The sequence below is a fragment of the Doryrhamphus excisus genome, linkage group LG16 (assembly GCF_037039965.1).
Source record: "Doryrhamphus excisus strain RoL-2023G ecotype Guam linkage group LG16, RoL_Dexc_Guam_v1.1, whole genome shotgun sequence".
In the NCBI taxonomy this organism is placed as follows: domain Eukaryota; kingdom Metazoa; phylum Chordata; class Actinopteri; order Syngnathiformes; family Syngnathidae; genus Doryrhamphus; species Doryrhamphus excisus.
In genome coordinates this window covers 1,206,811-1,223,763 of record NC_136372.1, presented here as the reverse complement: position 1 = coordinate 1,223,763, position 16,953 = coordinate 1,206,811, and the positions used below count along the sequence as shown (strand labels likewise).

Here is a 16,953-nt window from a genome sequence, read left to right as displayed (position 1 = left end):
GCCATCATCCAGCGATCACTTGACGCGGGACCAAAGCTTCACTGTCAAGAAGAAGATGTGCATACTTTTCGTTAGGGTACAGCGTGAGCTGTACCGGATCACACACGTTAGTACGTAGCGGGACGACTTGCCCGCGATGGACCGTGGACGCCGTCCTCCCAGGGCTTATTCACCCGCCGCTGTCCTCCCGAAGGAAGGACGTGCGCGCTGGTCTTCATTGATGTCAGAGGAGCCGCAAAGTGAGCACGGACTTACTCGGCCTGAGCATGTTACCTTCAAATGTGTCCGTCTTCCTCACGCTTCCTGTGCCCGTCCTCTTCTTTTGCTCCGAGACATCCAAGGATGAGAGACACAAAACTGTTGGATTCTTCCCGATTCCCTTCCTGATCTCGTCAGGTTTCACTTTCCCCCATCATGCTTCGGATTGAAGTCGGCTGAAGCGGGACGCACACGTCTGTCTTGCTTTGATCAGCGTGTTTTTGTATTTCTGTGTGTGTGTGTGTGTGTGTGCGTGTGTGCGTCCTGGTGACCTTGTGTGTTTCTGTGCTCATCACCCGACTCCCCCCCACCCATTCCCCTCTCTCCCAAACCCTCCCCATGTGTGAGTTTCATGAGGAGCCACATATCTGTGTGAATGTTCCGTGTTGTTGTGTCTCTCGGCGCCAGACGAGAGATGTTTACGTGGCTGCAACACGTCCTTGAAGGCTCCTGTTCGGGTTTTATGCCGCCGCTTCCGATACCATCATCCGTGAGTCAAACGGGGATCACATAAGACGACTATAAAAAGTTACGAACCGCTTGCGATTGGCGCTGAAGAGCATCTATCGGCGTATGCCCGTCACTTGCTTCACAGACATCAGCTTCCACTGATCAGTGGCCGATCGATCGGAGCATGCCCACTCTCGTGGGGGGGGGGGGCAGCTAGTTTATAGTATCAGCTTTGTGACTTGGGGGACGCCCTAGCGAGCTGAATATCCACCCGTCACTTTGGGACCCACTGAGAGGGTTAAAGACGAGATCGAACACGCACCGAAATATCATTCTTCTTTTCCGCTGACACGGCTTCATCTGCAAAAGTGTTGGGACACATTGATTGACAGGGATGCGTGATATTGTTTTTCCCCAAACAAGCCCAACGCCATAAGTCATAACCCATCAAATATCATGACCGGATGGCTCGGCAACATCAAATGACTTCTAAGACATTCCAAGACATTCCTTTCCTTGGTGGAGGTAATGAGCGGGTTACGGCAGCGTGTTGCAGTCCACGTAAGCAGGCATTGGTTATCATCATTAAGCCCCGCCTCCCACTGCCCGGTGTCGTGTAACGTTGTCGTGCTTGGGTATTTTGTGTAACGTCCGAGGCAAGCGTGAAGGGTGCAGCCGAGCCGGAAGGAAGCGGTCGAGGCCTCAGGAGCCGTGTTCAATCCCGACGCCTTGCTGTTACATGTTCTGTACTTGTGTGTGTACCATGTGACCTGTAGATTATGGATCATCTTGTAGAAACCGGGAAGAGGGCATTGATCCAGCGGTGTCCCGAGGCTCCATGACCACCCCCCTCCCTCCCCAACCCCCACCGGTGCCTCCGCTTGTTTTGACCCCATTTATCTACTGTTTTACTTAACCCCGCCTCCACCATCTCATTACTCATCCTCTTATCCGATTTCACCTCCCACGTCCTCTTCCTCCATCATGGCCTCTTTCCTTCACCGCATATGCCCCCCTTCCCCCCCCCTCCCCCGCCACCTTGTTGTGTTGTGCAGTTGTGAATGGTCATGGAGGTTTGCATGCTTGTAATTAACATGAATGATGTCAACTTGATGCAACGAAAACCCACGTACGTGATGCTCAGAGAGAGAACTCCATACTAATACTACTAATGATGACTCCCGAGGAACGTGTCGTCATGGGCAACCCTGACGGAAACCAGTCTTATTTCATTCTGCGTATTTATCTCTCTGCGGTTTGGATTCCTTTTTTTTAATATTCATGACTGATTTTTTGGAATGGGAGCTCGGTGCAAGGACGATGGCGAGGGCTGATGGAAATAAAAAAAAAAAAGATATGTACCATGTGACCATGTGGCTTCTTGGAGGGGGGGGTACACGATGTGTGCGTGTATTGCTAGCTGGACAATCACCCTGACTTCCGGCCTGTATTTATTCAACCGCTTCATGTCATGAATTCTTCATCCTCACCGCAGTTTGCCCGAATGCAAAATGGAGAGGGGCAGGCTACCCCCCCCACGCATCCCCCAACCCTCGTATAATCTGTCATGTGGTCATTATCTCCTCCTAAAGCTGGAGACGATGCACGAGGAAGAGCTGGGATGTGCAAGGGAATGACAGAGGAGGAGGAGGATTAGACAAATGAAGGAAGATGAAGGGGACTGTGGGGGGGGGGGCGATGGCATCGAGGAGGATGAGGAGGCGAAATGGGCTGAAGAATCGTGCGCGGTGGAGGAGGACAGCTCTGCATATAGACACTCATCACGGGGGCACCTGCAACACACACACTGGCTTGAGAAGCTGTGATGCTGGAGAAGAAAAGTGGGAGGAGGGGCCAAGGCTGGGGGGGTTAGCGTCTCCATGGCAACATTCCCACTGTGGTGGGAAAAAAAAAATCATTTAGTTTCACTCAGTTCAGTGAGCTGAGAGAGGCAGAATGGGGCGGGTGGGGGGATGGGGGTGTGTTAATATCACACTGCCGGGATTAACTGCTGACAGGCGAGGCGTTAGCTGCTAATGCTAATCTAGCTGATGAGAATAATAACACAGCAATGAATCACCGCATTCATGATGAACCATGTGACCATGCTGCTCTATGTCCTACTATGTCCTATGTGTAGTACACAGCATGCATTTTATTATATCTTGACATGGGATATTACCAATGGTGGTAAATTTTTATATACTTTAGAGTAGTCAGAGTACAGCTTGTATGCCATCTTGGCTTTACTGTCCACTGAAAATGAGGCACATTCGGGTACTCCAGTTTCCTCCACAATCCAAAAACATGCTAGCTTCATTAGCCACTCCAGACTGTCCATAGGTATGAATGTGAGTGTGAATGGTTGTTTGTCGATATGTGCCCTGTGATTGGCCAGGCTGTACCCTCGGCCGCTATAGCCATGTGACCTGGGGTGCACGAGTGCTACCGTCACTGGGGAAACTGCAGCACTACCCAGTTTCTGGAGTGAAACGGCTTCATCGTGCTTTTACTCAATGATGGCACTCGTGCAGCCTTGGACAATGACTGTTGACAAGACACAGTTGTCTTGCTGCCCTCTTGTGCCGGAATTTATGTTTCTCAATGAACCGCAGTTGCACGAGTGCTACCGTCACTGGGGAAACTGCAGCACTACCCAGTTTCTCGAGTGAAACGGCTTCATCGTGTTTTTTTACTCAATGGACCACAGCTGTCTGGTTCTGGTGGCACTCGTGCAGCCTTGGACAATGACTGTTGACAAGACACAATTGTCTTGCTGCCCTCTTGTGCCGGAATTTATGTTTCTCTCAATGAACCGCAGCTCCCCCAGTGCCGACGGCACTCGTGCACCATGCTTGACTGCAGGCAAGGTAATGATTTTTTTCAGCTTTTTAGATGATAATTGTGGTGTTGACTCATTTTTACTGCATAGTTTATACTGCAATACAAGCTGTACACCGACTACTACAAAGTATAGCCAATAGGAACATCCCTAAAAAGTATACAAATATTATCTTCCAGAGTGAAATAGTTTGCGTCCTTATGATGACTTGGAGTGAAAATAGGATGGAATTATTTAAGGAAATAGCATCGATGTGAATCAGCATGGTGGCATTTGGGGACATGATGTATTCTGAGAGGACGCGCTGTTTGCTGTACATTTATTAACCTTCCCGGTGTTTGTGTGTGTCTGAGTGTGTGTATTTGTGTGTGTATGAGTGTGCGTGTGTGTGTGTGTGTGAGAGTGTGATGGCAGCTAGAACTGAAAGCCTTTGGAGGCTTTGACAACCTGGACTGCAAAGATATTTTGACCTTTCAAGGAGCTACGTACGTATTATGTTGCACATTTCATTCCAAAAAAGGATTTGGCGACCATTAAGAAGCCTTCACTTCTTCAGGAAATGACCTTCACTGGGATGTTGTTCTTCCAGCTAAAACATAATCCCCTCCCGGAAAGAAGCTTCTGTAATCAACTCTTTACACAAGTCCTTCCGTGGCCCCCACTCAGACGAACGGCAGTATCTCCTTCTGGTTCCTGTCGCTGGAGCGCCAAAGCAGCATGTGGTGAGGACACACCCCTGCCCGTTTGAGATGATTGGGCTCTATTGCAAACGCCTGGACCACAGGACCACCGTGTGGCCGTACTCCAGTGTGGCATCTCAGGAACATTCAGCACTTAATGAACAGGGTTTTCCAAAAGAGTGGTACAAATAGCACGCTGTTCAGGCTAAATCTGCTGCTAGCTCCAAAATAGATGGCAGTCCAGACTTAGACAAGTTCTTAGAGAGGAAGAATGAAAGGTACAATTAAATGCAACTTGCATGTAAGGAGACAAATCAATGCAACCTGAATATACAGCTTTTTGCTGAAATTTTAGCTAATATAATAACACATGAGGAAGAGCCTGGGCAGACTCACATGCCTGGACATCCAAAGCTACTTGAATCAGGTGATAAGCATGTTGATAATCAGTATCAGCAAAATCAAATTGAATAATTGATGCAAAACATTTTAAGAGCAATAACAAAGCATATTTTCCCGACTGATACATACTGTATCTAATATGTATTATCGTTATTTCTCATAGAAAGTGTAGACTTTGTGGAAAATGAATGGAAATTTCCTCTGTGCAACTGCGGTACTGACTGCCGAAGTAAAACGCACACAATGTACTTGCTGTCAGTAATAGATGACTAAAAGTGTATGTTAACCATTGTGCTAAAATTAGACTAAAGCATTGCACCCCCCTCCTCTCGTATGCCTCAAAGTGGTTCGTGCCACTGCTTGGCTGCACAAATAACGACTAAAATATATTCTTGCGGTGTATTATCGATATTTACGGGCACAAAAAAATCCATAAACTGGCCCTGATGAACTAATTAGGCAGCGTCCGAGTTGCCATGTTTGCTGCCGTTCCAAGCAAGCGCAATCGGCCCGTGTGCGCCTGCAGCTCCTCGTGGCCCTCTGTGGAATTTGGGTTAAATCGATTTAGGGCAGCGCCATCGTGGCGGTTAGCTGAGCTGACTGGCAGGCGAGGCCGCGAGGGACCAGGCGCTGTTGTCGGACACGTACAAATGTTGTATTGTGCGTGGTCGTGCTGACGTGTTACAGCTGCGAGTGAGGGCGGGTTAGCGTGTTGTTGTTTTTCACAGGGTGGCGTGCTACATGGATGCAAAGCGGCGATGCCAACTCTTCCGTGTGATTAAAACATCAGTGGCCTGCACCGAGCTGAGTCCAGTAAGGCCCGACTATTGTACTTTGCTCCAACACCTTCATAAAGTCGTTAATCATTCCCAGAGACAATGACCCAATCACAATGATCTCGTACAATAACTCATATTTTGGTTTGCGTGCATCGCTTCGGTTGTTGTGTACTCCTGACAACAAACACACGGTCTTTACGTGAGACAGAAAATAATGGTCATAATTAAAGCTGCATGCAACATTGAACAGGCCCCATGCAGGAAGTCATCAGCGCATTGCTTCAGGGTGTCATACTCATCAATTATGATGAAGATCAGACTTTGTGGAGCCATGTTGTTAATGTTTATTGCCCTGCCCCGCCCACGCCGTATGACGTTGGCTAAAATGCTCCTGAATTTGTGGCTATCCACCTTTCTAGTATCCTTGATTTGGATTTGGGCTCATTTGGTCAAAGTCCCTAAGAGGAGTTTGTCCAAAAATAACCGCTGGTTTTGGCGCAGAATGGCCGGTCCAAACCAAAATGGCCAACTTCCTGTTTTGATTTGGGCTCATTTGGTTAGTTAGTTAGTCTGGTCGGAGGAGCTAATTAAAATCTTTTCAACATTGCATGGAAGTTGGAAACAGTCAGACATATCAATAGATGATAATTTGAGTGCTCATGGCCTGGTTGTGAAACGTCAGACACCAACTGTTGATATTTGCTGACATCTACCGGACAATACAGTGAACACGTCATATGCATTTGATCAATAGATGGCAGCAGAGAGCCCAATGGACTATATAAAGATCCTTAACTCGAGAAGAAAAAGAGCAGCTACGTCACTGCTGGTTTGTGCTTCCTTCCGGTAAAAATACAACAAACGATTCTTTTACTTAGCCATGCTGTGACATTTAAACTTTGTTTTTTCCACTTCATCCAGCAGACCAAAGACTTGAGCTCTGCTACTGGCAATATTGACCATGTCGGCCACGGCCGCCATGTTGTGACTGACTGGACGCTTCTTTGGCAATTGTGAGTTTTTATGCTAATACCTTCCATGCTAATTGCTACTGTCAGTCATAGCTCTTTGTTGTGACACTCTCATCGCTCTTTGGACTTCACGTTTGCTTTAGAGCGAAGTATTTTTATCGAAATAGATGGATAAAGTAGGTCAAGTGTAAGGGCTTTCGGTGGCGCTTTTACTTGTTAGCTCGCAGCTAGCAACCGAAGCTAGCTAACTTTACTCTCCCATTTTCGCACAACAACTCGCCAGACAAATGTATATCTTGCAGTGCGTAATGTAAACTTGCTTCATATAGAAGTTGGCTTCTCGACAGCTTTGTTTCCGTTCGGCATCACCAGGATGACATTTGTGTCAAAAATATTTTTTTTTATTTGAAAATAATGGACATTTTACGGAAATTACGGGGAATTCTGGTCTTTCGTCACAATTTTCAGCAGCACAGACCCGACTGCACTTTGTCTAATTTTACTGGGGTGTTTATTTTGAAGGGCTGATGTTTCCCCAGTTTTGCCGACCAGACCGGAAGCCGCGTTACTCTGGCGGTACGCCAGACTTTTTCAGGCCATTCAAAGTATGAGGAAACTGTAGGAACAAAAGAATGAAACAGCAAGGTGACTGAAAAGATCAATATGAGTTTCATGGTGAAAAAGTGAGGGTTGTTTGAAATGTTATTACGCCTCTATGTTCAGTCTTCTTCACATAGCTCCAGTGGAGTTGCACCACACTCACAGATGACCAAAGTAGAGCAAAAATATTGATAGTATTACATGTTATCATGTATGTGCCTGTTACTACATGCTCACAGCATGGATATAAAACCTTGTTGTTCTAACAGCAGGCTTACGTGAAGGTAGGTGATGCTTACTTGTGCTTCTTGTCTGTGTGCAGATCCATGGTGTCGGGTTCTGCACTCATGGAGCCGTCCGCTAAGCCAGGAACCAACCAGGTGTCTGATGTGGTGTTTGTCATCGAAGGGACAGCAAACCTTGGACCCTACTTTGAATCATTAAGGAAGAATTACATACTTCCTGCTATCGAGTAAGGGGCTGATGACACCAGCTACTTGTAGTTGACCGCCACTAATAAATACACTCATGAATGTGTTATCACAGATGTTTCAATGGAGGACCGCCAGCAGAAACAGACTTTGGAGGCGATGTGAGTGGTCCTTGCTCATTTAGAGAACGCTTGTATATTTCCTTATCTTGTTTTTCCTCACCAGTATGGAGGGACTCAGTACGGCCTTGTGGTGTTCAACACAGTGGACTGCGCCCCGGAGTCGTACGTCCAGTGTCATGCTCCCACCAGCTCTGCTTTTGAGTTTGTCTCCTGGATCGACAGCATCCAGTAATTGAACTTTAGCGCGCTTTCATTGTGTGGTTTTACTGGGCACAAATCCAGCATTCCTGCTACTTTTCCTCCCAGGTTCATGGGGGGTGGAGCGGAGAGCTGCAGCCTGATCGCGGAAGGTCTCTCTGTGGCCTTACAGCTCTTTGACGACTTTAAGAAGATGCGAGAACAAATGTAGGCACGCCGGCTTGTCCTTGGTCTTGATTATCAGCCGTTTTATGTGGGATCCTTTTTATTTTCTGCCATCACCAGAGGTCAAACACACAAGGTGTGTGTCCTCCTGTGTAACTCTCCTCCATACTTGCTTCCTGCCGTGGAGAGCGTCAGCTACACCGGCTGCACCGTGGACAACCTGGTGAAAATCATCAGAGATGTGAGTTATCTCAATGTAGCTTTGGTGCATGGAACATGACTGGTGGTGGTGTTTTAAATCTACGTTTATTATTTGATGCCTTCCCTGAACTATAATATTTCATATTTGATATATTATTTTCACTGGTATCAGAGAGGAATTCACTTCTCTGTGGTGGCGCCAAGGAAACTGCCTGCCCTGAGAGCATTGTTCGAGCGAGCCTCTGTAGGGGGCGCCGTCGAACCCCACCCAGACTACAGTCAAGACCCCTTTCACATGGTGCTGGTCAGGGGCATTTCACTCCCTGGTAAGTCTGGTTTGGATGTTGACCACTAGAATTTGACCTTTCATGCAAATATTGAAGATTTTACAATACGTCTTTATTACAAGATTGTTTAAAACAATGGAATCATGTGTTGAAGTTTATTAAATGAGCTGATAGTTTAGGTACGCGCTTTGTATTTCATTAAAATATTGCATTTCTTGGAAAATGGACAAATACCAAGTGTTTGGATGAAGTTAAAGGCGATGTGGTGCCATGTTGGGGAAGATGTCTCACTCTGAAGTGTTTTCATCAGCCTTTATTAAGTAAAGTAGTCGTTTGTAAGGTCTGAGGGTGAATTTCCATCATACTTTTTGGTATCCATGGAAACACATTATCGTAATGGTACTCAGTGTTTTTTTTTTTTGGTGAGAAGAATTCGTGCTTTTGGATGAATCTTTCCCACTTGCCTTCCAGTGTCCTCGGGTGCAGGTCCCGGGCCCTTAAAGCCCGTCCTCCCACCTCAGCAGCTGACCGTCAATCAGCCTCTCGTCGGCGGCCCGCAGCCCGCCCCCCCCATGAGCGCGGCTCACCCTTATCAGGTAGCGGGGGCCTTTTCATTCCCTCCGTTTGCTCTTGGCTCCGATTCAGGCAGCCGCTGTTTGTTGCTGGGCTGAAATGTTTCACCCAGCATTGTCTTCCTTTTAATCTGCTTGCTGACAGAATCCACCCACCATGACTGCTGCTCAGGTGGCCGCACAGATGGTTGTGGAGGCAGCCAAAGGCCAGAAGAACCGATGTGAGTTGCCAGCTCCATGTGTGTGTGTGTGCGCGTGTGTTAGCCAAGTGTGTACTTGTATACGCTGTGTCTTATTGTTTTGCTGTTCTCGTTTGCATGGTTGCTATTTAGAGGACGTGACACACTGTTATAAAAATACAAAATGCGCTGGAGTGTTAGGGTGATTATGAACATCACTGTTTTTTAACAAAACAAAGCACACTTTGAAGTTAGTCGGTAAATATTCTGGAAAATCCTAAACTAAATAATCAGCTCGTGTTTAACTTATCTAACCCGCTGACGCAACCTGCAGTCTCGGGGATGGTCAATCAGGGCCCGCCGTTCGCCGGCCAGCAGCCCATCCCGTCTCTGTCGGGCGTGAAGCTGAGCCAGCCAAACATCTCCACCGTCACCACGGCCAATCAGCCCATGATGCCGCAGCAGCAGGTGGCTCCCAACCCGCAGCAAGCGGTGCCCGCGCCTGGACAGCCCGCGCCCAATCAGCAGCCTCCGCCGCCCCCTCAGCAGCAGCCTGCGCCGAACCAACCCACACCGCAGGCGGGACAAGCCAACATGGTACCAGCTCGCTTTGTAATGTGACATTAACAGAATGTATGATATGCATTACATTTCCATACCCCCTCCCCCCGCCCCTCATCCAGCCGGTGGTGTCAGCACCAACAGGAAACCCAAATCCAATGGGACAGCAGCAAGGCATGGCCAACAAGATTGTGGCGTGGAGCGGCGTGCTGGAGTGGCAGGAGGTAACGTTCGGCCCTATTTTTATTTCCGTTGTAAAAAATATAAAACAACCACTGACTGGTAAATCTTCAAAGAATAGAGAATGAAGACAAATTGTAGGATGGATGGACCACTTTGATACATTCATTTACATTAAAGACAAAAGAAATAAGTATCATAATTTACAATATTGGTACAAAATGCATACATAAAACCAAAATAAAGTGGTCTCAGGGTTTTGTCGTCTTTGCTGTGATGCGTGCGTGTCATCGATTATCGCTCTTCCCGATGGCGATTGGCTCCCCCCAAGGTCAGATCGATGGTGGGTGGGAGATATGTGCTGAGCCAGCACCCGTGTTATCGCCGCACCTAAAAGATGTCTCCTCAGGTGTCAAACATCAGTCACACTAAAAACCAAATTTGAGATGCTGAACTACCAAACACCCCCCCACCCCCATGACTGTATGTGTCTGAAATAAACCATCATACACGCTGAGCATGGTGCTGCTGTAATGGTCGTCACGGTGACTACGTCGACAGACTGGCGTGATTGCTCATTGATCCCATATGGACGTCCTGACGATGAACAGTGTTGGCCCTTCTCCCAGCGGGACGGGAACGCCAATGTTTTTTCTTTTTTTTTTCTATCACCCTGACATTTTTCAAAAGGACAAAGAGCGTTGAAAGGAGAAGACGGATGGACTTTTAAACTGATGGGCCTGATTGAGGTCATTGCAAGCAGAGTCCTCCCTCGGTGGACCAGCGGAAGATGTTCTTGGGACCATGGCTTTATGTCAACGGCCATTAGGAAAGCTGCCCATCTAGGGAGGAGTGACACAATGAACTATTTCAGTATTATTTATTATTTTTATATTATTAGATAGCAGAGCATAATCTTCAGTTAACTTCTCTGTTGACTTCCTGTTTTTCATTTCTACGGCAAATCAATGTCCTGCTTGCACCATTATGGACAAAGCGAGTACACATCAGGTGTACAAAGGTTAAATCAAGTCCCCTTGATCAACGACAATCAATCAAGTGATTTATCACGCCCGTCCCTGCCATCAGTTATCGATGTACTACTGCTACGCACCAGCCTTCATTTGGGCCGTGGATGGTCCCATGTTTTGACGGACAGCTGATGGGATTCTCTGGTTGGTGACTTTATTTTTGGGTCTACCGCTTGACCTTTTTTGTTCCATGAGCCTCGGGATGTTTGAAGAAGTTTGAAATGACTGTCTTACGGCGTCCCACCTCAGCAACAACCCCACTGCGTTCAAAGAACGACCACATTTTGATCAGCTGATGAGCAGCCTATTTCACTGTTGTGCTTGTTTGCGATAAAATGCTTTTTGTCTTATTTTTGAAGCTCTACTTAGAACCTCTTTAAGGTGCAAAATGTAAAGATTTCCATCAGGAGTGTAGTATGTGTGCATTACCAGTGTGATGTACCGACCATCCTAAAAATGAAAGGAGCTCTCGCTCGGTCTAAAAATAGCAAGTGGCCGTGATGTACCTCGCTTAATTATCCCGAGAAATCTTTCACCTCGTGCAGCCGAGACTTCGCAGCCGCCACACTGGCAGATCGGGGAGGGTGTTGAAAACTCTGCTCCTCCGCATCCCAAATGTCCCAAATTGAACAGAAGTCATGTCTCCTTCCAAGTTTTTCCCTCCTACTGACCTCTCCCGCTCCTGCTTCCCCTGCAGAAGCCCAAAGCCTCCTCCATGGACTCGGCCACCAACCTGACGCGCTCGCTGCCGTGTCAAGTGCAAGTCAACCAAGGAGAGAACCTGTGAGTGGCCTCGTGCCGCCCGTGTCGCTCCTTTTTCACGTGCACTTTCTGACGAGGGTTTGTGGTTCCCAACAGAAACACGGACCAGTGGCCTCAGAAGCTCATCATGCAGCTCATCCCGCAGCAGCTTTTGGTGAGTGCTCACTTTGAGGGTTTTTTTTTTTTTTTGAGGTAATACCTCAGTAAATTTAGTGAGTAATACCTCTGTTTTTAATGGCCCTCAGTACATTCTAAAGACGATTAAACAAAAAAAAAACCTAAAGCAATGATTTTCTGGGAATAAAGAAAAAATAAAGCGAAAAGTTGTAAAACGAGAAACAAACAAAACAAAAGTTAGGTTGCTGTTTTAGGGATATTAGTTTGAGTAAAAGGTTATTATTACAATAAAGTCAAAATGTTATGATAGTAAAAAAAAACATAATTAAGAGAAATAACATACGAGAAGGAGGTTAAAATAATAATAAAAAAAAAGAGCAGAAAATGATGTTTGTACTAATAATACCATATCTTACATGGGTTGGTGTAAAAAATGTAAACATCCCAATCATCATTTTGACGTTTCAGTATGCACCCCTTGGTGGAAAATGTTTGGACAAAGACAAAAACTTCATTTTTTTTGACAATGTCATTGCATCGTTCTCCTCACCACTGCCACAAATAGATTGTAGTCCTGCAGGAAACAATTTGTCTTAAACAATAGTTTAATACAAATCAGGCTGCGGGGAGTGTGAGTCATAGAAAGACTGTAATGGTGTGATATTAATGATATCCCCAAACATTGTGTCATAGAAATACAATAAAAAGACTCGAAAGGATTCACAAAGTCAGAGAAATGTAATGACAGCTAACTTGTGTTATTTTGTGACTATGCAGACAACTTTAGGTCACCTCTTCAGGAACTCTCGCATGGTTCAGTTTCTCTTCACCAACAAGGACATGGAGTCTCTGAAAGGCCTCTACCGCATTATGGGCAACGGTTTTGTAAGTGTACCCTTCGCCCTGCATCCCGCTTTTAAATCCGACCGCTAATCCTTCGCTGTGACCCCCGCCTCCAGGCCGGCTGCGTCCACTTCCCCCACACCACGTCGCCCTGCGAGGTGCGGGTGCTCATGCTGCTCTACTCGTCCAAGAAGAGAATCTTCATGGGCCTCATCCCCAACGACCAGAGCGGCTTCGTCAACTGCATCCGGCAGGTCATCACCAACCACAAGCAGATCCAGCAGCACAGAGCGGTGAGTGCCGGCGGCGGGCGGGAGAGCAGGAGGATAACGATCATGATGAGGAGGGGTTGTAGCAAAGCGCCGTGGGAGTTGACTTGTGTTGTTTAAGGCGTTTAGCTGCATCGTTATTGACATTCCATTCAGCGAGTCCACCGCATGCAGCTGCGAGACACTAATGGTGCTAACATTAGCCTGACTGTAACATCATCATCATCTCCGCAGCTGAACACCTCTATTCCGCAAATATCTCTCAAGGAATATTAAGTGCAATTTTTTATTTCATTTTAATCTATTATCTATTATAATAAGAAATAATAATTAGATGTATGCATTTTAAATGTTTATTGTCCCACATATTGGCACTATACGATATTATTGGCCCAATTTTTCAAGACAAACTAAAGCTCTTATGGTAATAACTAACACAATAATGCAATATTTCCTTTAATGTCATCTTTCACTCTAAAGTTGAGGGACTGCCATTTTGTGACGTGTATTTTCTCACTGTGAGCACACATAGTTTTGTCACCGTATCTTGATGCCATTTTTTCCCCAATGGGAAAACTGGGCCGGGTGGACGTTTGAGGAGGACATGTTCATTAATTTATTATATGATTCATTTATTATGAAACATTTTTTTTCTTCATGAGAAATACTGTCACGTTTTAGTCCGGCAAGATCTTGTGACATCCCTAAATAGTGGTGGTAGTAAAAGTAAAAGTGTGGCCAGACGTAGCTGATGTAAAAAGTGATGAGATTCGGCGTTAGACAAAGCTAAACTTGGCCGGCCATAAATAATAGAGGGCAGGCAGCCCAGATGTCACATATATTACATGAGACACGCTGTAAGGAGGAGTGTGCCAATCTTTAGGGACACGCCAAGGAAGCATAGAACCCCCCCGCCCCCTCCCCTGTCACTGTCTCCCTGATGAAGGTAAAACTACATCTCCTCCGCCTCCCTCCTTCGTCTTCATTCAGTGACAGGATCATTTTCTATATGTCCTCTCCACCAGCTCGCGTACACGCCGTCTAGCTTTGGACACAATTCACCGACAAAAGACGTTCACTCGGAACGACGTGAAGCCTGACGTCGGCCTTCTGTGCATCGCAATTCCATTTGTCCTCATCAGTTTTTGTTTAGTCAGCCCGCTAATGCAACATCTTGACAAAGTGCGTGTGTGTTTGAGCATCGGGCCATTTAGAGGCAGCAGAACACATAAAACTATAATGACTTTTTTTTTTCTTCCTCCTTCTGCCTCTTGTGTATCATCACATATTCAGCGCTGCATGGCTAATAGGGAAGCAGTGGCAATCTTGGCGTAATTAAAATTTCAATTTGCACCAAGTCGTCGGGATTTTGTCTGTGGGATTGCACGCTCCTCTGAGCACGTGATGCTTTTCCCTGGAAAGTGCGGCCGACATCTTGGTCCGCCACTTGGACGGGAGGAGGGGGAGGCTCTCCGCCAGCTGTTCCTGTCTCCTCGCAACGCGCATTAGCGCCGTCCCGGGATGATTTGTTGGGCTTTCAAGGTGCGCGTGTGGGCTGCAGGTGTCTTTGCGTCACATTTTATCATTTGTTCCACACGCCGTCGGCTATAAAATCGGATTGAGGTGAAGTCGTTCTCCTTCTGGTTCTGGTTGGAAACCATGGTTCTGTAGGAAAGGGGAATACTTGAACATAAAAGCTATTTTCCTGTTCATTTAGCTGCAGCTCGTGAATGAAAAGTCCTCTTTATTTGACGCGGGTGGACTTCTAATCTTAATATTTGTATTTAGAATGTTAGCTCTGCTTGAGCGGTAATAACTCTTCCCACCAGCAGGTGGCATCATGGATTCTGTTAGCCTGCAAGTGTTTGTCATTCTCAATGTGTATTCTGTGTGAGACGAGTACAAATCCTCTTTATTGGCTATGAAAGAAAATCACTTGTTCAGGAAGAAATTATCATTTCCTCCATGCAGCAGTTGGGCGGTGCTGGAGGGCCCATGCAGCCTGGGCAGGTTCCCAACCAGAACTTCCTCAACAGGCCCCCAGGCCCCATCCCCGTCTCTCATGGCAACGTGCAGCAGCAGGTACGTAAACGCACGCACACTTCCTCTTTCTCGTTGAGGCCAACTTGTCTGCTGCATGCACTGCTACTAACATTTAACTCTTTCATTCTCCTTCACGCCACCAACACTGCTCCTCCTCCTCCTCCTCCTTTTCTTTCCTGTGTCCAGTCGGTGGTGGTGGGCATGCCCCCTGTTAGTCAGGTCACTATGATGGAGGAGCAGCAGAGGCAGAACAACATGGTGAGAGCTATGCAACGCGTGACCCGTGTGATGTAATCGGCAGTCCTAGGTTGCACGCACGCAAGCAGCTATACGTTGTAAATGCCAGTTTCATCCGTTTCGAGCGTCGGAAACAAACTGCCGTGAGGATTTAAAAGCTTCGTCTTAGTGGTGCAGAGTTGGCAGTTAAATCCACAAGTATGTCTGGAGGACACGGAGAGCAAAATTGTGGATCATTAGTGCACAAGAAAACGGCAGCATCCACCATCTTCAACTCGGCTTGTCTTGAAGCCGCATGGCGGATGATATTTAATGCATTGGTTCATGTACTCTGGAGAATGGTGGCGAGTGTTTGCATGACTTAAACCCCATCTCGGGATGTATGCTCGTGTGGTGGGAATGCGTCCGTTCCGATATCAGCGCAACGTATCGTAACCCTATGATACTTTAATGTTGTCAGCAAACTGCCAAAGCTGTTTCCACTTAGACACCGCAGCCATCCTCCTCACTTGTGCTGCTCTACCTGATGCGTTCACGGACATCACAAACTCTACAATGTCATCTTTACTTGTCGAGAAGCGTTTCTTGCAGCCTTGTATCAAATCATCAATAATAATATTAGTAATAATGATGAGGAGTTTGTCCAACATTCCTTCAGATGACCATGAGAGCCGCCGGGCCCAACAACCAGCAGCCGCCCGTCAGCGGCGCTCCACCCAATCAGGTCACCCAGGGTGGGCAAGCCCCGCCTCAGGGTCCCATACTCCGCCTCTCAAACCCGGGAGCCAATCCACAGCTTCGCAGTCTCCTCCTCAGCCAGCAGCAGCCGGTAAGAAAGAACGATCAAACCACTCTCAGCGTTCCCTCCCCGGCCCCCATCGTCATCATCGTGTGTGCGCTTGCAGCAGGGGGGCGTGTCCCACATGCCCGGAATGATGTCACACCAGGGGCTTGGCCAGCAGATGGTCCACTCGGCACCAGGAGGGGGTGCTCAAATGCAGGCCCAGTGGCGGCAGCCCATGGCAGGTCAGAATCATTTCAAATGGCTGGCTTCTTTTTACACTTGAATGACAAACATGGCGTGGTCCCGTCACAGTCCCACTTCCTTGTATGTTTCAGTAACGTTCCCACCCCCGTGTGCAGGTCAGATGCTGATGTCCGGAGCCCAAAGAGGCGCCGTCCCCCAGCCCGGGATGCCGCAGGTGTCCAGCGTCATGGAGGACGAAATCATCATGGGCCTCATCTGAGGGACCTTCCCAGAATCAGGAATGTTGCTTTCAGTTGAATCCCGGATCCGCTTTGCCGGTTGGGACACAAACATGCACTCTTTTTCCTATTTTTAAACGGCGTGTAGCTTAGAGCTTGGACACGATGAAGCAAGACGGGACAGAGCGTGCGACGTGAATTATGCCAGCGTTAGTTTGACGCTAATCATTCCTTCATCATCATCATCGTGCTATCATGTGCTCCTTTTTAACTGGCATCCTACCATTTCTGCTAGCCCTTCCCTTAATTATGGATAGTTTTTTATGAGGATGATGATGACTACACTGTAGGAACAGGAATGGTTGATTTCCATTAGGCCACGCCTCACACTGAAATAAACACAGTACATTGTGTGCTTTTTTTTTGCTGCCAAATTGTGTCACAGTGTTAATTTTAACTGCTCCAATATGTCGCAGAGCCACCCAGAGTGCACCCGTGCCAAGTAGTCCTACCAGATGGCATCGCTTGGCCGTGCTTTTCCTGGCATCGCCGCCAATCAGGCTGCAC

At 47.2% G+C, this 16,953-nt stretch overlaps 1 protein-coding gene and 1 long non-coding RNA gene across 2 annotated transcripts; both read left to right on the top strand.

The window, feature by feature from the left end:
• The first annotated feature begins 3,234 nt into the window (after positions 1-3,234).
• LOC144901889 (uncharacterized) lies at positions 3,235-5,417 on the top strand. The gene is made up of 3 exons (XR_013630029.1): positions 3,235-4,035; positions 4,107-4,272; positions 5,361-5,417. It is a non-coding gene; the product is annotated as an uncharacterized LOC144901889 (long non-coding RNA).
• A 755-nt stretch (positions 5,418-6,172) lies between these two features.
• Positions 6,173-16,821, top strand: med25 (mediator complex subunit 25). The gene is made up of 21 exons (XM_078797122.1): positions 6,173-6,240; positions 6,333-6,424; positions 7,305-7,454; positions 7,529-7,574; positions 7,639-7,763; positions 7,842-7,940; positions 8,019-8,139; positions 8,272-8,425; positions 8,858-8,982; positions 9,104-9,179; positions 9,472-9,734; positions 9,821-9,922; positions 11,607-11,692; positions 11,768-11,825; positions 12,566-12,673; positions 12,748-12,924; positions 14,872-14,982; positions 15,130-15,201; positions 15,839-16,009; positions 16,086-16,206; positions 16,324-16,821. The coding sequence occupies exons 1-21, from the start codon at positions 6,184-6,186 to the stop codon at positions 16,425-16,427; spliced, it is 2,418 nt and encodes an 805-aa protein (XP_078653248.1). The 5' UTR covers positions 6,173-6,183; the 3' UTR covers positions 16,428-16,821.
• Positions 16,822-16,953: the final 132 nt, after the last annotated feature.